The sequence below is a fragment of the Poecilia reticulata genome, chromosome 3, assembly GCF_904066995.2.
Source record: "Poecilia reticulata chromosome 3, P_reticulata-male-v2, whole genome shotgun sequence".
Lineage (NCBI taxonomy): Eukaryota > Metazoa > Chordata > Actinopteri > Cyprinodontiformes > Poeciliidae > Poecilia > Poecilia reticulata.
Genome location: NC_088832.1, coordinates 14,881,827 through 14,908,168, shown reverse-complemented (window position 1 = coordinate 14,908,168; position 26,342 = coordinate 14,881,827). Strand labels below are relative to the sequence as shown.

Below are 26,342 nucleotides of genomic sequence, written 5' to 3'. Positions count from 1 at the left end.
CACTTTTTCTAAACTGCAGTAAAAGGAAAGGGCATAATAACCTTAAACAGAAAATCACTGAGCTGCAGTTACAGCTAATGAACTTTTCTTTAGAATCAGAATTGAAACATTTGGTCAATTGTTGCGTTTTTTAGTTTGATAAATATGTTGACGCTTATAATTACAAAATTATTAAAATTAAGCACACGAGGTTGAGTTTAACTACACTACCTAATACAAAATAGGGCTGCACATGATCAGAAAAACGCATGCTGTGTATTTGTGTCGTGATTATGATAAAATTTGCTTTAAAAAAAAATCTTATGCATACAGTGTTATTTTCTATCGGTTTAAAATGTCTAATAAATTAACTTAGCTTTAAAAGCCAAATGAAAAACACCACTGTATCACTGTATCACTGTATCACGTTTGTTTACCGCACCGAGATATCAGTGACTGACAAGAGTCGACTCTTGTGCAACATTTCATTGGGATACAACAAAATAATAATTTTGCTATAGGAATAGGTTTTCTGCTCAACATTTTGCTGTGCAAATAATTTGTTACAGTGTCCAGGTAGAAACAGAACTGCATGAATGCAACTCACAGCACCAGACTTCGTCAAATTGTTGAAATTGGCAATCATTACCTGCCTTCAGGGAGCCTCTTTAGCATTCAGTGGCTGTTATTTTGTCCACGTGGCTCCTCTGCATCTATCAAAAAGGGACATAACAAAGCAAAGCCAAACAGGTCCCTACTGGTATATTCCAAAGATTTTTCATCTGCAGTAGGTAAATGTATTTTTCTAACGTATATAGTTTTTACATTCAGAGGAAATACACGTTCAGATTTTAATGAGGACAGTTACGTAGAAATTAGTGCATCCATGTGGCTTCACTATGATGGCACCTCAGTAAATTGAAATGCTGTTTCTTAAATTTAAGGTTAATTGTGTGTAAAAACTTTCTCGTATCCTTATCTGCTGCAGACTTCAAATCAGCATGCAAATATGTATAAAAGCAACTGGCTTAAATATATTTTCTTACAAGTACAGAACCTGATTGTGAATTAGGATTTTAATCTGGTCTTTTGAACGTTGAAAATGCTGAACAGAGAACATGTTTTGCTTTGACAAGCTGGTTGTGCTTCTTTTTGTCTAAAAGTCTTTTATCCTAAGCAAATATGCGACCCGTGTTCTCGGCTGCTATCAGAGATTGCCGTGTACAGCTACAGTAGAGTCATTTCTTTGAGGCAGGAGAACACCCTGCCTCTCTTTTTTTTTTTTGTCTGTCAGCTCTCAGCTTAAAAGAAATCCTACTCTCAACCTTTTGCGCATAGATTTCAGGGTAGATTCACTTAGCTGTCACAAAACAATAGTTTTTCTTTTAGTTTTCTTTTTTTTTTTAGAGGCAGGGGCTGCTGCAACTTTAATTTTAAAGATGTTTTAAAGGAGCTGTCACAGTGTGATTGATGTTCTTCGAGAGGCTGGCCTCCTGCTCCTCTATACTCAACAACAGCGGGCTTTAATTATGAGCCCCGTTTATTGATGCTGTCAGCTTTAGTGTGATATGCATCATGCATGTGGTAGGAAGGGAGTTTGCCACCTGGTCGCTGGCTCTGTGCTCCGTCTCCCAGCACACAATGTCTGCAAAGATGCATTGTCATCAATGTGGAGCAATATTACTCTGGGATCAAGGCTTTCGGTGCTTCCATTTATGGAATAAAGTGAATTTCATTATGAGAAATGAAAAATAATACAAAACCTGCCATTCAGTTTAATCAATATCTATCCCTTTTCCTTTCTTTTCTGGTGCAAAACAAAAAAAAAATCTACAGAAGGTGCAGATTTGAACACATTTAATACCACATCCACACTAATTCTAAAGCATTTTTTGCAAAAGGACTAGAGAAAAAGATTCACTGCAGGACATGTGCAGGCTCTGCTGTAATGTTCGGGTAGGTGGTACATGTCAAAGTTACACGCCACTAAGATGCTTTTCAGCACTTTCAGCAACAGCAAAAGTGAAAACATGGTCAGAAGATGAAGGGATCACAAACTCACAAAGTTACACACTGTTTACTGTGAAACAGAACTTCACTATCAACACAAAATAGTCAGTATAAACAACTCAAGGCTCCTGTCAGTACAAGTGTTTTAAAAAGAAAACTGTCTGGTTCAGGGAATGAGCGGGAGCCTGTGCTGCCCTACGTTGTGATAAAAACCTAAGTGTCTGCATAGGTCAGTGAAAAGGTGAACGATACCACAGTGAACGCAGAACTGGCTGTGTCAGGGTGTGTTTTTCTCTGTTTCAACAAATCTAGTACTCCATGTTCCATCAGTCTAAACTCCCAACAGATATTTTCATGAACTTGCTTCTTTGTCCTTTTTGGATCTTTGTGGGGATTGAGTGATACTGAAAGATAAAACAAATGCTAAGGTTTTCAGAATACTGTCTGAATGCCAAGGAAGAGCTATGGCAGATAAGGTGACTGTCCTTCACAGTCATCTGAGAGAGCAATAATATTGAAATTAAATAGTTGTATCACATTCAAAGTGATTTTTTTTTTCATATTTTATAATCATCCTCTATTACCAACATTATTTAAACCCTGTACTTCACCTTTGCTTTGCTGCTTTTATTGAAAACCTTTTGCTTATGTCCTTGACTATTTTAATAGTTATTTGCCACTTTTGTGATCTCTTGTAAGATAATTTTCCCAGACTGTTTGAATTCTGGCACCTGCTTTTACTTTTTTTTTGTTTGTTTCTTTCATCACTACCGGGTGGTCCTTTTAATTATAGATACGGGTGGGCTCCACTGACTAATACCATCTTCCGCATCCTGCCTCATTAGGATATGTTAATTCATGTCATAATTAGGTCCCTGCTGTCACGTCTTTCCTTAATTGATGATTGTGAATCATCAACACCAACAGGGATACAAATGAAAACAGATGTTTCTGAATTTTAAACAAATCAGGCAAGTAAACTGCGCAGAATGTTCAAATAACAAGCATAACACAAATTACTCTTGTTATTTAGCTACATGTTAACGTTTTGGAGGAGTTCAAATAGCACATTGAACCTATTATGGCCAAGGCTTTTCTTATGCTACTGATGCTGACGTTGCTTAATGCAGAAAAACAAAAAAATATATAAAAACTACTTGTTTTAATTCTTCTGTTTGCATCAAAATCCTGGAGACAAGAAGATTGCATCGCATAGCAAACTGTTATGCAATACAGAACCATTGGTCTACTGAAGAAAGTGAGAAAAGAAAATCTTAATGTTTGTTCGTATTGGTTTTTGGTGAATTTAGTGGTTTGCCCAAAGCAGAAGGACATTTTGAAACTGGGTGTGGACACTGTCAAGACTCTCACAACTTGGAGAAAGCATACCTCCCTTTAAATGTATTCAGGCAACAATTAAAGTAAAGTGTATAATAAGATTGAATAGCTTTTATTTAAAACGTAAAAGCAACAATTCATACTACTGCTGTGTATTATACTGAAAGTATAATATGTGAGCTATGACATTTATTTATTTTGATCTAAACACAGAAGAAAGCAAAAATGTTCAATCATAAAATGACAGTTTTCAAGTTAAGATTTTCTACAGAACATAAACTGAATTTAAAGATCTCGGTCAAATAGAGCATTAGCAGTACATATTAGCCCAAATTATTTCTTTCAACCACATGGCTGCCGATGCACAGCAACAAGTGGGGGAGAGACCAATTTCATTACTCTTAACCATCCAGTCAGTGAAAGTACCAGTCACTCCGACACTTTTCCTGCATCTTATGAAAAGGATCTTTCATACACACCATGGTTTTTAAAGACCACAGTGTGTTTTGAACTGTCTGATGCCTAATTATAACCATTACATCTATACAAATTATTTGTTGCTGCTTTATCTTGAAACAAAATAAATATTGAAAGGGACATTTCCTAAAAAAATTGAAGAAAGCAGAGGAGCAGCATTGAGACCAACGGTACTGAGGTGGAGTAGATCCAGACAAATTCAAAGATAATATTTCATCCTGACCACAGGAGAACTGAAACTGACATATGTGATTTCACACATATTACTCATGTTGTTGAATGTTTATATTTGATTTGAAAGGAAGGTGACAGTGCCAGATATTAAAAAATGAAAAAGAAAAGCACATGCCCAAATATTTTTACAGATAACCCAAGACCTGGGTTGAAAAGCATTCTGTCTCCATGTGAAATGTAAACAACAGTCTGAAAGCACTGCTGTGATTTGATATTAATACATCACAATATATTTTATTCAACTTTTAAAGTCAAAGTGTGTTTTGTGGTATCAGTGTGATTCCAAAATCAATGCACAGTTTTCATAAAACTGGTGTCTGTGACAATAGTTACTGAAGCGTTATACTTTAAGTAGTTAAATAATAATCTTTTATCAATTTTGCAAATAATTGATCTAAATTGAACTGATCAGTAAAATTTTGGTTTGTTTGTTGGGAAAGAATTTATGAACCAAATAAATCTAACAACAATATGATTTATCTGCTTATTGTTTGGTTGTGTTTGCAATGTATTCACCAGTGCTGAAGTGAAAATGGCTTACCAGCTGGTGGGTTTGGCAAAGAATCACTTTGTAGTTTTTAAATGGCATAAGTTTGACTTACTATGTCATTTGTTGTTGGTTCATTGCTCTTGGTTTGTACAGGTCTTTTGCAGTCTATGCAAAGTATTGTGTGTTTGGTGAGACATGCGGCATGATGAACAGAGCGAGGAGCGAGCATGCAGAGGCTGTTGGTTTGTGGTAGGGCAGCAAGTAGTTCAAAGAAAACATGAGACAGTTTTACTGTTGCTAGCTAGTCTGCACAAAATTTAAGCTAGGCGAACATTTTCACTAACACCAATACAAACTTCATATTTTGATTGTGAAAATCCCCATTAGAAAAAGACATGAGTTTGAAATCCTATTTGCCCACCCCCCTTTCTTGTTCAACTCTGTAAAATTTCTCATGAAAATATTTCAGCTGAATACTACGGAGCCCTCCAGGGGACATGGGGATTTTTTTTTCTTTTGCGTTCCCTCGCAAAACTTGCATTCCCTCGCAATAATCTACTGATCAGTTCATGCGGCATAATTGATACTGCCGTACTTTCTGCTTTAATACAAGGTTATATAAGGTTTTTTCCATGAATGTTAATATCTCGTTGTGAAATATCTGACGTTTTATATCATTTTCTTTAGTATAGAAAGGCACCACAAACCTATGGTATGAACAGAAACTTTCCGTAAGTATGAAAGAAATAAAAATACATCTAAACTATTTGGACACTATTTGGTTCATCTGAAACCATTCAGATGAACACAACAGAGACACAATCAGATGACTTATTACCTCGCGATAATAACTCAGAAATAGTCATGGAAAAACCTTACATAAGCTTGTATTAAAGCACAACATACGGCGGCCACCGTAAGAAAGGCTCACAGTATTCAATTATGCCGCTAGAACTGATCTGTAGATTATTGCGAGGGAATGCAAAAGAAAAAAAATTCCCCATGTCCCCTGGAGGGCTCCGTAAGAATACAAAACTAAACACTTATTTAAAAAAAAAAATGATTACATGAGCCATTTTCCAATTTATTATAAACTATTTCTTTATTTCAGAGAAGCAATGTCTTTTAGTTTTTGTACTGACAGCTAAAATTCTATTTTACTTTTAGAAAGAGATAAAATTACCAGTGCACAACTTACACAATTTTATAATATTTGCTTTGTACAATAACTACCCGCTAGCCATTCGAGCCTCTTGGACCATTAATTGAAAATTGCTCTTAATTACCCATACTTGCAATGAGAGTTTCTATTGCTTTAGGCCAGAAGAAATGAGTGACTGCCTTTTTAAAGAGGGCGAAGTAAAATTAATGGGTGAGGGCGTGCTTTCTTTTGTGGATAAAGTGTTATTATCAGTGCAACAAAAAGGTCACCTTTATTAATCATAATAATTATTTACAGTAATTAGGACAGATATCACTGTGCACTGTGCACGGTTCCCAGAGAAAATGGATTCTTCACGCTCAGAATTACTTCAAGGGTATGAATACACTGCGTATATTTTACATGCAACAGGAAAATTATGAGGTGCAGTCTCAATTATGATTGCCACTTACACAAAGACTCATTTTACCACACCTTTTATAGATTCTTTTATTAGAAAAGTAAGGAGCTGAAGTATCAGAATGATTCAAGCTGATGAGAAGAATACTAACAGCGACATTGATGTGGCAACTAAAAAGAAAAAACTTTCTATGAAGAACATATCAAGCATCCATGGATAGCATTAATGTGGAAATAAAATTATATTATTATTTTCACAATTACTGACCTTCAACTTTATTTAGAAATTCACTTTTTCTTCTTTCTGCCCTTGTCAGATCCTTGTCGTCGTCTTCGGTCGTCGTATGTCAGTAGATCTCAGTTGAACTAGATAGTCCTGAGGCTACCTTGCTCCATGTTCAGTCTTTTGTCAGTTGCTACCTGTATTTAGCTGTGTGCTATTGTCTCTGCTGTGCTGCCTGATCTGGTCTGTTTTGAGCCACATTCATAATTAAATTAATCATCATCTTCAACACAACCTGGGTCTCTGCGTTTGTTCTCACCACCACAAACCACAGTTCATGACAAGCTCAAAGTCTGCACTCAATAAAATATTCTGGATTTTGTTATTGAAATATTTTCATAACATATTGATACTAATATTGCAAATTTCATTGCAATATTAGTAATATTTTATTGAACAACATCCTGAAATATATGGGGATATATAAGCAGTGACCAAGCAAAGGTTGCCTTGATGTAGAGATCCCACATATGAAAAATGGTTCCTCTTTTCCCACTCTCCCCTATATTTGTTTTATAGAACCAAAGTTTCAAAAAGAAAAGCCTCTTATCTGAATACCCTCAGTTATTTGATATATTGTTAAACCACCATACGTTTCAGCCTTTGATTTATACAACCTTCTTTACTCAGGAGATTTAGGGGGGAATTATTTTCTAATGTATTGTCAGTGAGAATAAAGCCCTCTATTGACATGTTTCCAATTATTAACACCCAGAAGGGTGAGCAGCTGAATGTTATCCAAGGTCAATACTTCTGAATGATAATTCCCTCGCAAAATATGTACTTTGGCCTGTGGAAAGCAAATCACTCTGCATGAGTTGGAAAGCTTTTGCCGCCATGTGAAACGATCAGCATTGTGTGTTTTCCAGGTAACAAGCCTTGACGGCAAACATGACCAGAAATAATAATAATTTAAAAAATGAACAAAAAAATCAGCAAACATTTATGCGGTTGAGGGTGCCATTTTAGTGCAGTGTCTATAATAATTTAAAATGTAGTTTGACAATTGCTGGTTCTGATTTATAATTTTAGAAGACACATTTTTAACACTTGATTGTCTTTGCAGATTTTGCATTAAAATCTTGGGAGTGAGCTGTTAAAGCAGTCAATAAACTAAAAAAGACTTGGCAGAAGTACTATATGCATACAAATTGAATAACCAAAGGGCAACTTTTATTGCTTTCTACAATGCTGCATTGTCTGTAAAGTGACAACTAACTCTATTACACTTTACAGTGTGACACATTACACATGCAGCCTACAGAGCCAATGAGCTTTTGCAATGCCATGTTCCCTTCCTATCTTTAGAGCCGTTTAAATGGTAACAAGGATAGAATTTTACGTTCCCAATACACGAGGGGTTACATGTCCTTGATTCGGATCTAATTGAAAAAATGGAATGAAAAAAGGCCCTGCGGGCTGTTAATATTTAAACTAATGTTGGTGTAATGGCAGGTCATTGAGCTGCAAAGAAAGTAGAATGAATAACTGGGGAATAGTCACTTTGCTGTTGTAGGTGTGGGACATGGTGTGCCAATTCAGCCCAAAGAAAAGGGAAAAGGTGACAAAAATGTTATCAAAGGAATGTTCAAATGATCAATGTAGTGCAATCTTCTTAACAGTGTTGTGAGTGTAATCCTTTGGTCGAATTAGCTTACAACTTTTTTTTTTCCCTCAACATTCACACTTGAGGTTTAGGACTTTGTAAAACATGACAAGAGCAGTTAAATATCTAAAACATTTCAAGTATTTCAAGTGAACACAGCTTTCATGAAGTGTTTGGATTAGCCTTCTTGGTGTGGCCGGTGGGTCATTTAAACATGCTGCTCCTCAGACACTCTCACTTGTGCTTCAACATTTAGTTCACTTTCACAGAGACACAGTTAGATCCACAGCAATTTAAATGCATGAAATAATTATATGAAGATTTTATTCTTATTTTTTTGTTCTGTGTTATAAAGCTTTTATAAGGAATTAGATTTTGTTTTTCAAGATATGCTAGTGCCATTTGTTGTTATTAAAACTGAAAATAACTAAAGAAATTGTTGTTTACCTGTTAATTTAATTGATTTTACCTTAATTTAAAGTGCATTGTAAGTGTCCTAATTAAAAATAGCAGTTAATGACATTCAACATTATTTCACAAAAAAAAAACAAAAAAAAACAAGTTATACTTGGAAGATTTTTTTTTTTACAATTTAATCATGCTGGGAGACATGTTTACTCAATCAGACATGACCAACATTTCAGGTCAGGACTGCTATTATTTACAGAGCGCAGAAATGTCAGCCAGGCAGCCAGGAGAAGAGCTCCTCTGATGGTTTATTAGCAAGCCTGACACGTGAAACATTTGCAGCGTGTTTGTTTACAAGGATGGGTGGGGGAATGTTTGACATTTGTGCTTGGAGAAATGTGTTATGATCTTCCCAACATTTACGCCTTTTTGCTTAGGAACATGGGATCCTATTAGCCAGGCTTCAGTGAGACTCCCCTGTTAATTCTCTTTTTTTCCTTTCTTCTTTTCTTTGTTGGCTGATTTAATGCTCAGGAGAGCAAGAGCTCGCATGGAAGAAAGCAACGTAAGCAGATGTGACAAAGAAAATTTTATTTTTTTAAAAAAAAGTGTTTACATAGTATCATCACTCTTGAGCATTTTAGCACGTATGCCTGAAGTCGTTGAAGATAAATGTTTCCAGTTTGCTTTTTAAAAACCGAGTTCATAGTTTGAACAGGGAAATGCTTAATTTTTTAGGATGCAGGTAGTGATGCCAGGTTGTGCAGTTCAACAGAAGAGATAATGCAGGTCTCTGGTGATACTGATTGTGGTAGAAAGCTTTTAAAACACATTGTGCTGAGATGGTGTAACATTAGGCCACGCAAGATGCCCACACTGATCTATTTATTTATTTTTGTTCCTTTGTAGCACCCACAACTAGATTAGTATTAGATATAAACAGGAAAAACAGCAAGGTGATATGGCCTGATGAATCACATTTTCTGTAGCAGCATGGTGATGGTCAGGTTTACATATAAAAAAAATATGGCTGAGATGTAATATGGAGAGAAGTCACGTTGCCAGGGCAAATGTGATGCTTTCCATTATGTACTGCAGGAAAAACTTAGGTCTTGATTTCTTTATGCACATGTCACATTTACAAGAACTCCCTCCACACAATAAACAGCTGAGGCACATTGACTGAACAAATAGAAGTGTCCGGGCATAAATTTACTTGAAGTTTGTTAAAAAATGTCTTGTTGATTGTATGTTGAAACAACTACTAAAACTACTGAATGTGCATGTTAAATGATATAATCATAATCAAAATGTACAATATATTGTCTCAAGTCTTGGTTCTCAGTTCATCTTTGTTGGTTATGCTGAATTATTGTCATTTCATGAGAGAGCTAATTTATCTCTTGCCAGATTTGATTATCAGTCTCATAGTTGAGGTTAAATATATTTCCAGTATTTTAGCAAGAGTAACACAAATGACAAAAGACAGAGGACATTCTCATACAAGATTTATTTGAAACAAATTGAAGTGAATTTCAGCCAGTTTAAAATGCCAGTCAAAGAAAGACAATTAGTTTGACAAAAGAGCTTAAAATTTATCTGACCAACCTCCAGTAAAACAACTAAAAAAAAACAAAATGAGTCAGTCCTAAAAGACTTTCTTGACCCTTATTGCTTCACCAACAAATAGAAACAGTGCTGCATTTACTTGCTTGATCCTCTCGTCAGAATAGTTGTCCATGATTGCAGTGGCCTCTTCTAGGAGCAAAAATGTGCCCTGCCACACTGCAAAAATAATTAATGGATGGTTTTAGCAACACTTGCAGTGAGTTCAAGATGATAGCCGGGCCTCCAAATTTCAAACACTGAACCAACTCAATATTTACTCTTTTATTATTATATATTGAAAAATCAAGTTTATGCGTGTTTTCAAAAAGCTCAAATCTCTGGCAAACATAATGATTAAAAGAAACTGATGGACTTCTTTCTTTAAAAAAATTCATACTGGAGTCATCAAGTGATTCAAAGACAATAAATCCCCAATTCAGCATCATTCAGTTCTAAATTCTTGCCTAAAAGTCTCTGTTTTAAAGCAAAATTATTGCATCTGGGAACAATGGTGGGCACTTGGGATGATAATGTATACTGGTGTCCGCATCCAAAACTTATGAATATTTTGTTTCAGTGTGCAATCAGAACCTTTACATTAATCATTCATGGTTCTTGTGGCCCATTATTTCTGCTATTAAATTATTAATGCTCTGCACTGACTTTCACATAATCAAGTACCTATATTTGGCTGCTTTATATTGCTACTGTAGATGCAGGCAGGATCATAAAAGGTGCCATTAAGTGAAATAATAGGCCAGGAAAGTAGCTTTAGTGGATTCTATTCATGCACCTATTTTTAAGTTAACAGGTGATGTAAATATCTGATTAATGAGCTCTAAATGCCTTTTTCGTCTCTACCCCCTCTTCCCAAACCCTTTATCCATCTAGAGTTTTTCTTGGAGCTGTTGGACAACTCTGAAAAATCTCTCAACAGTATGTTTACAAAGACATACGGGAAGCTGTATATGCAGAACTCTGAGGTGTTCCAGGACCTATTCACTGAACTAAAGCGCTATTACACGGGGGGCAACGTCAACTTGGAGGAGATGTTGAATGACTTCTGGTCCAGGCTGCTGGAACGCATGTTCCAGTTGCTTAACTCCCAGTATCACTTCACAGACGACTACCTGGAGTGTGTCACCAAATACACAGATCAGCTAAAGCCCTTTGGAGATGTGCCCAGGAAGCTGAAGGCTCAGGTCACCAGAGCATTCATTGCTGCACGGACATTTGTCCAAGGGCTAACGGTGGGTCGTGAGGTTGCCAACAGGGTCGCCAAGGTGAGAAAAAAATTTACATCTCCTAGCTACTGTAAATGTTTTGTGAGTTTTTTTTTCTGCTTAAGGGTTTCTTTATTTATTGTGACTTTAGCTTTTAGCATTCAGTAAAGTCTCAGTGAAGACTGTTGTGCGACACATAACAATTAAGTGCAGAAGAGTGATGCTTACTGTCTTAGAGAAGGCCTGTGTTGCCAACACAAACACTTTCTTTTTTTTCTTTGAGTAGAATAAATACCAGCTAAGAAAATAGATCATGTTTAAAGAAACCATAAACTGAGGCACAGGTTGATCTATGCTTTGAGCTAAAGTGCATATAGTTAAAATATGATCCCAATAATTGGCAGGAAGATGTTTTCAGCTGCTGTAGGTTTTGTTAAGACTAAATACAATGGACACTTGCAAATAAATGAGGGAGGTATTCAAAATCTCTTTTCCCAAGTATCATACATTGAACCATCTTCTCTCTCTGACGCTCTCTACAACACTCTTGTCTTCCTCTTCTTTGCTCTTTATGTTGCACTCCTTTAAAATCAGCTTTTATCTTATTAAGAGGTAAAAATGAAATGTTTTTGAGCGCTTCAGATCTTCAGATGTGGGTGGCCTATTTTCTATATGTAGAATTATTTCCACATAATTTGCTGTACAAAACCTCAGAATCACCCACAGAGAGCAAAGCTTTGTAAAAAAGAGATTAAAGTGCATATCCAATGAGATTTCTTTCCTCCAAAACACTCATTGTTTTAAAATAAGCACAGAATTCCTGACGTTATATTAGGTATGCCTACAGCTGCTCATACTACATACACCAATCAGGCAAAACATAACGACCACTGATAGATAAAATGAATAACACTGAAAATCTCTTAATCATGGTAGCTGTTAATCGGTGTAATATATTAGAAAGCAAGGGGGTATTTTGTCTTCATTATATGTAGTTTTGTATTCTTAGCAAAACTACATATTGGACATGCTTAAATTGTAGGACATTTAAATATGTAAAACTTTAAATTGAGAGGTTTTGGATTTAAAGTCAGTTTTCTTTTCCCAAATATATTCATTCTAGTCTTTTGATGTCTGAATCATTGCAAGTTAAACCTGGTCGCCATGCCTGTAATTTTGTATGAACATGCTTAGCACTGTCCATCGATTGAAAAGTAGAAACTACAATTACAAACCTTTGTTACGTCATAATACTTTCTTTCAACTGCTGATTAAAAAGGTTTTTAACATTTTTAAATAAGCTCTCTTTTCTTATTGTATACTCAAATCTCATAAAACTCTAAAAAACTTCCACAAGATCAAATATTAGGTTTTAAAGCTGTCTCCAATCAGCAGAAGAGATACAATAATTTTTGACTGCCTCTTGGCTCCAAGCCCACTCTTTATTTCAATGCAAAAGGGGGAATAAAATAAAGAGAATAACAGACAAAACTAAAACCAGAGTAAAAGTGCAAAAGGGTAAATTAGATGTAAAATTTGATAAAGAAATTTGTTTAAATTTGGTGGAAAAACCTTTGAGCTGAAGATAGACAGATGTTTAATAAGCATGACAACATTTCTAAAGTTGAGACTTGGTTCTTTGTGGTAGAATTGAATACACAGGTTTCCATAGATATATAATAAAGGCCAGAGTGAGAAAAACTCTTCGGTTAAATTCCTAATATTACAATCAGCATAATAAAAAGTAAAAAGCCTCACAGGCCTTACAGAGAATTCATGCATTACACTGCATATCTTATACCAAGAAATCTGTGATTTAAGCAACTTTAAACACATAGGAACCTTAACTTTCATTGCTACATTTTAATGCTGTGTTGTGTTTTGCCTGCCCATCCCTATTTATAGTTGTGTTAGTTGCTTGTTATTGTAACTAATTAAAAAGCCATTTGATTTTTTCTAAACCTCTGCCATAAATCTCTCATTTTTGATAATCTTCGATTCTCTTTTGTCCTATTACTGAGCTTCTATTAACTTCACTGACAGTGAAAAGTTGAGAAAAATGAATTTAAACTGGATACCTCCACACTAACCACCTGCTACAACTAAGACCCACTGCAATTCTGATTCAGGTGTATTCTCATCAATTATTAGGTGCTTCCAGGAAGCAGTGTGGTACTGTAGAAAATTGTCAGACAGATGGACCTCCAGCAAACTCAGCATGAGAAGTTGACTGACACGAAAGAGTCTTCTTTCCCACATAGCCATTCTTTGTCCTGTCATTAAAAATACATTTCATATCTCCTGGAGCACATGCAATTTAGTTCGTGGTTGAAATACCACCAAAGTACTTGAAATCTTCCTTGAAAGGCAATGAGATTTTTTTTGTATGTCCTTCACAGACATATGTGACGTGTCATGAAAAAAAGTAGGAACCTATCACCACAGCAGAAATTGAGTATATGGATACAATTTTAAAAAATAAATAAAAAAAAACTATTTTTGAAAAAATAGTGATTTATTTTTTATTTTTTGCAAAACATGTTAGTTGAATTCACGAAAAAAACCACTCTGTACTTTAAGATTATATTTTGGATGTTTTTAAAAAAAATTTAACTTTGTGTTAGAATTCAGCTTTTTTATGGAGTAAATCTGAGCTATTTTGGGAGTGGAGGAAACATCTTCATTTTATTATTGATTTCTATGTGTTTGACATCATTAAAAAGCTTAAAATCCACACTTTCAGAATATGTGAGTAACTCAAAACACTCGTGAGTTTGTTTTTTTTTTCTTCTGGTTTTGTCATGGCCAATTGCTAATTTGCTGTAATTTCATAATGCAGTGCTTGACATATGACCTCATGTTGGATCTTAGTGAGTAAATTAAATAATTTTTGTCATAATTTTTGTGAAAAAGTACATATTGCAATTAGACAGTGGTGGAATCAACTAAATGCCAATTTAGAGCTTGATCATTTATTCATTAGGTAAGGCAGAAATAAGTATTTTTGTAAACATGTAGAGTCTAATTATCTCTGGGGTTACAGCTGAAACTGGTTAGACGAGACTAAAACTGATATTTCTGACAACAAACATTCCTGGCTGGGAAACAAAGGATGAATAAGCTTACAAGTACCTAATACCCATTAAATGGGTTGTGGGCCAATTTTATTGTCATGCTTTGGAAACCTATTTAGTGTGATTATTGTGCTCCTTATGAAAACATTATTTTTAAAAAGTAAACCAGGTGGACTTAGCCATGAATACATTCAAATTAAAGGCTGATCTTTATGTTAATATATATCTTTTTTTAATCAGTCTTGGAATACACTAAAATGAATTCATTTTAAGCTTTTACAGGTCTTCATTACAAGTGTTAATAAGCTTTTAGCTTTATTTTATCTTATATTTGAGCTTTATTTTATTTTATAAAGCTAAAGTTTTTTTTAGCTTTATTTTATCAGTTTTGGGTATATACTGTTTATGGGGGGAAAAAGATGGAATAGGCAGCTCAATGTTATTGTAAAAATAAAACAATAAACATTACAAAACGAAGTGGAGGTAAATCTTAAGCTTTATTTTTTTTTTACTGAATATATCATTGTTTTCATTACTACCATGGGAAAAGACTAATTGTGCAGCTTATCAAGGCTAGTGGAGAGATGCAGTGCAACATGCGGTTTGCCTTATCGCCTTTATGTGTAGTCATTTGCCTTTACTTAAATTACTTTTTTTAGTGCATGAATCATAATGGATACAGAGTGCTTTTCACATTAAAGATTGTCAGAGTATATACATTTAGGTAATTTCTTTCCCGGAAATTGGGTTATACTAAAGGTGACATCAAAAGACAAGGCTATGGTATGCTGAGTGAATGTGAAGAATTTCAATTTCCTTTTGATTTTATCCAAAAGGTAAAAGAGAACAATATCCTTGACTAAGAGACCGCAAAATGAAGAACACTCTAAGAAAAGATATTTTCATCTTTCTGCCATATGTAGAGATGTGTTGTATCGAATACCATGCACTACCCGGTTTGTATGACCCTAACAAGTCATCATTAAGGTTTAATCCCAACAGTCTGAGTTATTTACTATCTTACAACTCAAACTGAACAAGTTAAAATGACAAAATGTTTATTTCTCCCTCCCCCTTGAAATGGCTGCTTTTAACCATCTGTCATTTCAGTTCTTCACATTACTTTGGAACAGAAGGACAATGATGAGCCATACGTAATTACTGCTAGTAGACAGCTCTCTGTATACTAGAGCCAAAATAGGAGAGATATCCTTCCATAAAATGGGATTTCACTCATCTTGCACTGAACAGTTTCCTGAACCTTGATCCTGGATTAAGAGGAGGATCTCTCTGGCTTACAGTTTATGATGACCATTAAGAGTTTTATCCTGGATGTACTTAAAACACAGTCCAGCCACATTAGGACCTGCTCTGAGTAGATTGCAGGGATTTGGACCTTTTGAACGATTTAAAGTTCAGGCATTTAGAGCACTTATCGTTCACTCTCCATGCACATGGGAAGTTGGTCTAGTCTTTTGTGCATGTTTAGTCATGATGATATAGGCGAGAGGGATATTTTGCACAGAGGGATTTGTTTTCCCTGACGGCTTATGGTGCACGTTGATCTCATTATACACTCATTTTCAGACGATTTCAAATTAAGCTTCAAGGCAATTTCTAATCTTTACACATTTACCTATGAATATTGTGCTTACAGATCTGTTTGTTGGCATGTGAGAAACATCATCATCGGGTTAGTGCGCTTTCCACAATTTTCCTTGATGTTTCATTTAGCTTTTTCTGAAACTACTTCTAGGCTAGAATAGCAACGTGCACTTAGCACTCAGCTGTGGTGTTGGTTTCACAGATGCATGATAGACTGCCAATATGTTTGCGCTTCAATTTAAACTAAGGGAATCCACTTAATGAAATCCACTTAAACTAAACTTTAAAATTAAATATGTTAATTTGTTTTAGTTTGATTTGTTTAAGGAAAAAGCTCAAGCAGGTGATAAATCACTGCTGCCTATAGATTATACTTATACGATATTTCCAAAGGTATTGGCTCTACCCTGAAAATTTCTTCAGTTGTTTCATGATTTCTGTGCCCACAGGTGTTTACACTTCTGCACCTAGACATGCAGACGATTTCTACAAACTCTGGTGAAAGAATGGGTTCCTCTCAGCAGCTCAGTGCATTACAGTGTGGCACCATGATAAGATGCCATCTGTGCAATAAGTCCAGTCATGAAATTACCTATGTGACAGTAAGTCTCTGGTGTTGTATAACCATCCATGTGCCAGTTCAGCCGTGAACATTTTTTTTCTTTAATTCAGCCAGATAGAAAGGATTTGATTCATTTTCATCGTTCACCACACAAATATTTTGGACTAGGTTCACAGTTCCAGCTTGAACTTCTTCTTGTTTTTATCATATTTTGTCTGAAATAAATTTGCTGCAACTTAAACATTAACATATACAGGTTATGCTATTGTCCGGCATGCATTTTATTCTCTCCTGTTTTCTTTGCTTACATTATCGGCATTTTGCATGACTGATTTCCCAAAGCAGGTCCCTTTACTTAATATCACTTTAGGTATTTAACCACAGAGGTCCTCACGAAGCTGAACTGCATTTTTGCTGCCTGTACACAACACTCAGGAAACAATTAACATTTTCTCTGCCTCGAGGGAAGTCGCTGTTTCTCTTTCTCCATGAAATATCCAAAGTTTGGACTAACAATCCAGTGTAAATCTTTCATTAACTCCAAACAGAGCATTGCTAAATGACACTGCTTAAAAACATCATTGTTCTGTTCACAGTTTTCAAAGATTTGTGCTCAACCCATGAAGAAGTTTATTGGAACGTCACTGACTTTGCAGGCACTTGACTTGTTTTCCTTTTCTGTAGACATCTGCCCACCCACTGAAGTTCATGGTAATTTCGCAGGAGCTGTGAGAATCCCCACAGTTTAGGTTTGGATGGCCTTTTTACCCAAGCTCTTTTCTAAATATTTCATTTTTTTTGTTTGTTTGTTTGAAAGCTGCAACAGGTATCTCTTTGAGCAGCACACTGTGCTTGAATCAAAGAAAATAGCTGGGATGCTTTCATACACCCCCAGAACGACTGCAAACCAGAATTGGCCTCCTCAACACCTGCTTCACAGCAGCAGTGAAAACATCATTGTGTTCTGTTCACTGACTGCAGAGGCACACAGAGCAGGATCCTCACAGATATCTTCTTCAGCTCTTCCTCAGTGACCAGTACAAGAAGTGAGTCCTTCACTTCAACACCTTGAAGTGAAGGACTAGTGAACAAACCTTCACTAACAATAGGATTTACAAAAGCCTCTTTGACAACTTACTGATATTTTATCGTGATTCCTTGGAGTCAACAGTCAGAGCACCAGGAACACACACTGCAAGTAGCATGACTTACAGAAAGACAGGCAGACAGACAACTGATCATAATAAATTAAAATAAAATTTGTATTAATCCCAAAGGAAAATTAGGTAGTTTTAAGAATACCAATTATACTCTTCAGTTGGACTATTTTTAAGAAGAATTTTAAACTCATTTATGGGAATGTGATGTTGGAGTTATGACTTTTTTGAAATTATTCCAAGTCAGGTTCAGGTTACATGCAGCCTAAGAAAAAAACAACAACAACAACAACAAACGGTTCTACCAATTTTTGACCACATTTTGAAAACACTGAATAGGAGCTGATCATTAGCAGGGAAAAACAAGCAGTCATTGTCTCTAAATGGGAATTTTAGACTGAAAACAATTCAATCTAATTGTTTTAAGTCTGTTTGTTTTCTTTATCAAAATGTCTTCCGTTTGGAAAACATCACAGCTGGTTGTTAAACCATTTAACGTTGTTAAATGGTTTAACAAGCTTTAAACCATTTAAAGCTTGTTACGGCTTTAAATGGTTAAAGCTACATAAAAAGATGCCCACAGGAATTTGATAAATTTGAGCTTTAGTTATTAAATTGACAACTTAAACTCATTCTTACATAGTTTGGTACTTGCAGTTGAATTTTTTTTGGTTGTTTTTTGCCAGATTTTTCAGGGCAGATTAAATGACCTCTTGCACAGTTCATGTTTGTCACCTAGGGCCCACTGATACAGATGCACCAGACGAACTCCCCCCTTCTTTCCATGTCTCTCTTTTTGACTGCCTACTTCCCTCTTGATGGCTCACAGCTCACACAGCTTGCAGGGGATAAGGCCTCAGCCACGTTGCTGTGATGGCAGATGGCAACTGGCTCAAAAAGGTTGGCACGTCATCGGGAAATGTGCTGCGCCAAAGATGTCCTTTTTAATTAAAAGATTTTGATCTGTGGTGAACTGCAGGATGTTCGGGAAAAATGAAAGACAGCATGTGGTCTGGAATTGAAGAAAATTATATGAAATGATAATGAAATGAAAAAATGTGCTCTATGTGCCTCTATACAGTGCATGGTAGATTCTGTTTCAAAACTGAAAATTCAGAAAGTTACAGATCCAGTCAGCTTGATGCTGAGTGGGAGGACATTTTGAACCAAAGATAAAGATGAGAAATTGTCAGAAATTGAGGAAAATATAACATGAAAGGACTTTTTTTTCCCCCCCATGTGACTTATCCACTTGTGAAAATATGTCAGTTCATCTGACTGAAACTGCCTACTGCACTCTCATGAATTCATTTTTTTGCACCTTGATTTAAAGTGTATGGCACCACATCTTTATTTAACAACCACTTAGAGGAAGCTGTCAGTGCTGGTGTTGTGACATTTGTCCAGAGCTTTCTTGGCAGCCACGAGAGACGTGTTTGCCACTGACATTCAGGCTGGGCTGCAGACCTTTAGAGTCAGATGGACATAGGGTGAGTGCTACGCTTTAATCCAGGAGACACCACAGCAGATGGATAACAATGCAGTGTATGACGGCGCTGTGACCCACCAGAGAAGACGGGGGGATTGTGGCTCACAGTGTCTAGTCATAGTACAGCACGTGTTTGGCTTTTAACGTGTTTGCACTTGTCTTGGTGAATTAAAGAAACAGTCCCAAGCCATGCCCCAGACCCGCTACGTAACAAGGTGCATGTCAGGGTACATCAGCGGGGCAGTCCCTGGACCGGTGCAGATAGAGACACTTGAGCTGACTGGTGTGGGTCACAGTGGCCTACCAAGTACCACTGTGTTGTTTTATTGAGGAACAGCTGCTCACATGTGGATTAATCTGTCAGTCTCAGGGATTCATTGATTTGACAGGAACTGATTTTAGTGGGGCCCCTCTGGAATCGTCTTGGCTGCATTTTACTTTTAAGATGCTGAGCTGAGGCACAGCAAAGTTTGCAGAGAAGCACAGAAAGGGGCATGCCTCATCAAAACATACAGAGTGTGTTACTTCAGTTGACACATTGCATTGAATCCTTTGCCCTGTCTGTGACCCATGCTGAGTTTGCTCCCTGCAAACCTCCTCTATGCATTATTCCATGAGATCAGTGATATATTTTTTTATATTAATGAAATTGATCTACTGCAAGTATATTATTAACTAATTTAATACAACATGAATTGGGAGTTCATGTGTAACAAATGGAAAACTCTCATTCAGTTCTTAAATAAAAAAAAAAATACAATGATGCAATCTACGTTCATTTGTAAATGTGTCTGTGTTCACAAAAATACTCATGTATTAAAAACTGGTGTAGATCTGGGAGTAAAAAATAAAATAAAATACTACTTCCACATCTGATTTATGAATACCATGGGTCATCTGACTTGTCCCAGCATATGAACAAACAGATGTTGATAAAGGTGACATCTATTTTCAGTCACTAAAACCTAACAGTTTCAGTGGCCTACACAACACAGTTTGTGACAGGATCACAATCACAGATTGTGGCAAAGACACTTGAAGAACAGTTTTTCACACAAATAGTCTCTGCAAATCTTATGTAATATTTTGCTATTTCAATAGCATTTAACACTCATTTTTGTAATGTGCTGCATTAGGTCTCTGCATGAGAGCCTTCTGACCCATATTAGTTTATTAATCACAGAGCATCAAACTAAACCCAAATTTACAGAAGTAAGCCCATTTTAGGAACTCAATGCAGCTCTGTAGAGTGGTCAGTCTTTATCTTTCCTTCTGTAAGGTCTAGCTATCCAAATGTTCCCACCTTGGAGAACAAATTGGAGTGCCAGGATTCCCTGCTTTAAATGTGGTTTTAGCATTTGGTATAACTCCATTAAGACGAGCCTTAGGTGATAAAATCAACTTACTAGCCCCTGATCAATCTGTCTGAACCAAATGACATCGGCTCATATGCACATTTACACACAAGAGGGCCCGCAGTGCAGATGGTTTAAGTCTCTTTACATGCTGGTCATGATCTTCAGCAGGGTTATTAAGTGTTCTGTGAAATGGTCAGCAATTAATCACACACACTGTTCAAAAGTACAACAGCTTTTCTCTTGCGAAATCAGTAACAAAATTCTCAAAATGTCCTACTTTAAAAACTGAACATTATTTTTTTTTATCAGTATATAATCTAGTAAGCTTGCAGACTTGACCACTCTGCCAAACTGAAAGTCTATAATGATTGAAATGTGCGTACAGTCATGCACAATTTAAGAGCTGGTGTTAGATTTTAACCATGCTCCCATACACTGCTGCATGCTCACAGATGAAGTTGATTTTAACTGATTTTGACCAAAGTAATCAGCTGTTGTCCAAATATCTAAAACATTGAGAATTTTTCATTTCAAAACACAGTTTGAACAGCTAGTATGATGCCAGCAGAATACATGTTACATTTTTTTTTTTTTTTTTTTATTTTTTTAGGAAAGGGATTTAAATCCTCACCAGACTCCAGTATATTTCTTTGCTTATTCCCCAGCACTTCACCAGGTCTTATTAAATTCACACTTGCCAACAGATAAACAAAGTGATAGCACCCATCACACATTGGCTTTCATTTCAGCAGAGTAAACAATGCCGGGCATCTGTTAGCACCTTCCACAGAAACCCACAGGAGTATTTTCTGCTCTGGCACCCTTCTGATAAAGTCATGGCTATGTTTAGACACCTACAATTACTCAGTTAGGGTCAGGTCGCCTTTGTGATCACAGAAAGCAGTACATTTTCAGAGTTCTCAATTTGGTAAAACAACATTTCTCTGTTTCTTCCCAAATTATTGTCTTCCTAACCATGCTTTCCTTTATAAATGAGCGTGGAATTCAAGTTCAGATTGAATGCTACGTTTAATGTCCTCTAATTATCTATTGTAAAAAGAGGCAAGTGAAAACACTGTTGCTGAATAACCACTGTTTCCTATTTGCTGTTATATATTTATGCATATATATCACACAGCATACCTGTCTTAACCATATTTGCTTCTTTTTTTACTTGTACCAGCAATAATAATATGTCAACCATTGCAAGAACTTATTGAAGTTTTATTCAGTAGTTTGTAAACCAGACATGTTTCTTTTGGAGGCAGATGGTAGTCTTATTTGCACTGTGACAGATTTCTCATATTCCCATTGACACTAATGGCTGTGGAATGGTGTGCAGACGTTGGGGTAGCAATAGAGTCTTACACACTTGTCCAATCAGTGCCATGCAACGCAACCTGTCACAATAATTATGACAGAACTATTGAGACGATTCTTTAACAACAGACTCTCTGTCCCACCACTGTCCCCCCTGATTGGCCTTGGTAGCTTACAAAGTCATTGTCATTTCTCACAACTTCATTACTTGGTGGCACAAAAGCAATTTCCAATCTCTGCGCTCTTCCCACTCTGTTGCTCCTAAAGGGAGTTTGCACCATATGTGCATGACAACACCTTGTCAGAGACAAGATGAGACCATCCAACAGTGTCTTGGCTTTTATCAAAACACAGAGCATTTTCTTTTTGCAAATTATTTGGTTGTCTTTGATGTGATCTGAGGTGCAATTCTGAGTAAAATGGCTGCTTACTGCAGCCGAATGTGATCTGAACTGCTTGATGACTCATCTGACTCACTGACTAACTGACTTTCTTTAAATGTACAGAAAGTAACTTTTTATAAAAAATATGTATTTTTTACATATTTGTTAAAAATGTCACTGATGTGATAGTATGGTGTGAGATTAGATAATAAGTGCACCGCCACCTCCTTCCACGCTACTTTACTATCTTCAGAAATGTATCACTCCTGGTCAGAAACAACCAATCAGAGCCAGGAGGATTGTTTTAGTGCTGTCAATTATTCTCATGTAGGTGCTGCTTGATGTTCTAATGGTGGAGAAGCAACCTACTGTTATAGGAAAACTGTTCATCTGTCATCATCAGTGACCACACTAACTAGCCTGAGCATCAATGGCAGACTCTGCTGTCGGGAAGAACCTGTAGGGTAGTAGAGAGGGGCGGGTGTGAGCAGCGTGTACACAAGAATCGCACAACTGCAACTCTATCTTTTAAATTAAACAAATTTGTCATAATTTTTTTGCTTTCAAAGAAAGTGCACAGTGCCCCCAGCTGATCTGTAGTTATTTTAAATAAAAATATGTTTCTCTGACTCATTAATTTTGCTTCAAAAATACTTAAGCTCTCCACAAAAGTGACGGTGAAAGATTTTGTTGATTGGAGCAAACTTTACAAAACAAACTGCACAGTTATCACGTCACTTGAGCATTAGATGAGTAAATTTCAGTCTAAATCTTTGGCATCTCGCTTGTAAGGCCGTCTATCGGCCTGCTGGGCAATATTCTCTCTGCTCAACTGTAAATAAATGGTAACACGATTATCAGATTACCCTTCATTCATAGCAGCCAGTGTCTGCTGGGCACAGTAAGTGAAATGATGAGAAAAATAACTTGAAGATAAACGTGTTAGAAAGCTCCACCTTAATGTTTTAACTGACGAAGCCCAGGGGTAATTAGTCCTTGTTTCATCTTCAGCACGAAATACACTTTTTATCCCATATTTCTGAAGATTACCTCAAAAGAAAGACTAAACATAAGTGGATGATCTCTCACTGGAAAACGTCTGTGAGTAAATCGGCATTCTTTACCTTAACAATCTCTTAAAACCCTTATCAAAATAATACAAAAACATTTCTTGTGCGTATTTGAAAGTTTAAACTCTTTTCGAAAGAAGCGCTTGCTTTTTTTCAAAGCAAACATGGTGATTGGCAAGCATTTGCTTCTGTTGGTCTCTCCAAATGTGGCGACAGCACCTGCGTGTTCCTTCTGCTTGTCTGTGAGTGTCTTGTCCATTTTTTTTTCTCTCCGTCTGTTTAATCTGAGTCTGTCGCTCTGTTTTCTTGGTGTTTGTTTTTTTCTGCATTGTTGGCATTGTTTTTGGCTTTCTCTACAGCCTGTCTTCCTTCTATTTGCTCTGTTCATTTTCTTTTTCAGCATACTTGCTGCAAATAGGAAAATCTTCTCAGTTAAAACCTAAAGTTGTGTTTGAATTGTTTGCTTATGTGCTCAACACCCATTTTTTTATGAATGTCTAAAACTTCACCTCCAATTTTTTTTTTTCTGCTAAACTGTGTGGTTGATGTTTGGCACATTGTTTACTGAAAGTCAATCTCACAGATTAAATATGTTTACATATTCTAGCTGTACTTTTGCCCCATGAATGTTAATTTTAAAACAAAATTTTTAATATGTAAAGCAATAGCAATAATAATTTTTATCTCAACTTAATGGTCTGAAGCCCTAAACGAACTGCAATTAATAGTATTGGTTTTGATCATTATATCAATTCTGCTTAAAAAGTAATTAATTAACACAGTCTTTTAAAAGTTAATCAACTTTAGTTGTCACCACAGTAATTATGGCATATTGATGCTGATTTTTCATTAAACATTTATTTTTCTTCATTTTCAAATGGCTCTGAGTTTTGTTCATTCATCAAACTGACAATGGCACAGGTTTGATTTTTAGCTCTTATTTACTGCAAGTTCCCTCTCTCAGGGCAAATCCAGCTCGCACATCAAATAAAATTGTTACCTTCCTATTACTGGAGCAACGCTTAAGCCTTAAATATCGCTGTCTGTACCCCTCATTTTCAACCCAGTGCAGAATTTAATGACGTTTTGCTGTTTATTGGTGCTGCTTCACAAGCGCGTATAGGAAATATACCTTGAAAAGCTTCTGTTGCACCCAAAACAAGATTTCTTTTGCTCAGTATTATGTGTTTTCTAGGCACACAGTGCCATTTTATAATATAATAGGCGCTTTTCCAGTAGAACGACTCTTACCGGGATTGGTCCACCTGGCCAAGGTGGACCGATACCGGTCCACCTCGGCCAGATTCATTTTTCATTAGCAGATCCCACTCCTACTTTAGGGATAGCACTGGCCGCACCAAGTCGAATAGTGTGTGGAAGCAATTTGATTGACAGCTGACCGCACTCATTGATTGGCTTATGATTATTTCACAGAAAACTCCACACAACATTCTTGTTTAACTGTAGATTGCAGACATGCTGTCTGCTTTCAGGGAGCTGCTCAGTACCGAGGAATATAATTATGATCAGTGGAAGGAACAGATGCGTTACGTTTTGGACTGTGATGCAGCAGACTTGTAAACAGGTCGTCTCTGAGAAACAGGCAGCAGTAAAGAAGAGAGAAACGATGCCGCTGTGCTCAGCATTCTGTCAGAGCTGCAGTTTTGCACCGACCAGCAGTGTGATACACCAAACTACATAATATTAGCTTGGTGTGATGTGAATTTAATTTTTCATTTGGATTTTTATTTTTGAATAAAGTTCAGGTGTGGCTATTGAATTATATATTTTGACTACATTACATAAATCCATAACAGTTGCACATCATAACAACAGTGACAAAATGTAATTATATTTACATGTGTAGCAAAATAATCAGCTGGTCTGAGTTTTTATAATTCTGTTTGGGCCAGCAATGAATTAATATAAGACAAAATTAAATATCTGGGTTTATGTGAGTCCATTAGAACCACAACCTTGAGGTTCTCCATTGCGGAAGCTGCTGCAAACATCAGCAGAGTTGACCACAGTCCTGCATGCTCAACCACAATAGTTAGGAACAGATCCATAATGAACACGCTCACCGCTGGGGTAGAACTAAACCGCACATTATCCGCTTAGAGTACGACTTTCCAGTGTAAAAGCGTCTAAAGTTACCATCAGTTGTTATAAAAAATGCTGTCAAATATGACTTAAAAGAAATTTTACTTCCGGATGTAACGCCTTGAAATTGGCCCTCTGTAACTTTAAGAACTCCTTGCAATGCACTGAGAAGTAGGTCAGATGAGCTCAGCAGATGCCAGTTCCACCAGGTGTTTGCTAATTGCTGCTGGCGGGTCTGAGAGCTGAGAAAGGGAGCTGTGAGGGAGGCCTGTTCTGTGAGGCAAAAGCCTAAAATCTGCTGCTCTGAGGAGGAGCTGTGCCTGGAAGGCGGTGCTTCGTCCACCCCGGCTTTTTGCACAGCTTAATATTTGCCACTGGACATGAAAGATTTCTAAAACACTCAAAAAGAATCAAGGCAAAGCTCCTTGCTTGTATATTTTTGATGAGACAACAACATCATAACATGATGTAAAGCTCCAAAAAGTCAATTTTACATAATACTTCAATATCTGGAACCTGTTTCATGAATACATTGGCTTTGTCAGTTCAATCCAAGAAAACCTGTTTGTGAAAATAACCCATATGTTAACTGCGCTCCCAGAGATATTAACAATTTAGAAACACTCGAAACAGTAGATGACATGCAGCGATGGAATTGACAACCAACAGCTGAGTTTAATGGCCTTCACACAAGACACTGCGTGATGTCGGTGACAGATTGCAAATGCTAAAGATGCTTCATTTGATCCCTGTTCCTTAGCAATGAAAGTCAATACATTAACAGCGCGCTTCTGACTTTCCTCTATTGTTCTCTCTGCATTGGCCTTATCTTGTCTCACTCCACACTTTTTTCCTCCTATCAGGCAAACATATGTGCACACAGGCGGTCTGGTCACTGCATCAATAAAATCAAAGACAAAATGAAATGTTAAAAACTGAGAGAACGGAAGAGTGAGGTTGGATGTAGTGTCACCGCAGAACCTCAGATGTTGCCATGGAGCTAC

At 36.6% G+C, this 26,342-nt stretch overlaps 1 protein-coding gene across 2 annotated transcripts in view; it reads left to right on the top strand.

Moving 5' to 3' along the window:
* Positions 1 to 26,342, top strand: part of gpc6a (glypican 6a) — a 150,948-nt gene that overhangs the window by 56,388 nt on the left and 68,218 nt on the right. For both annotated transcript variants that reach the window (XM_008404363.3, XM_008404362.3), the window contains exon 4: positions 10,886 to 11,277. In XM_008404363.3, coding sequence (XP_008402585.1) covers positions 10,886 to 11,277 — 392 coding nt within the window. The remainder of the gene's footprint in view (positions 1 to 10,885; positions 11,278 to 26,342) is intronic.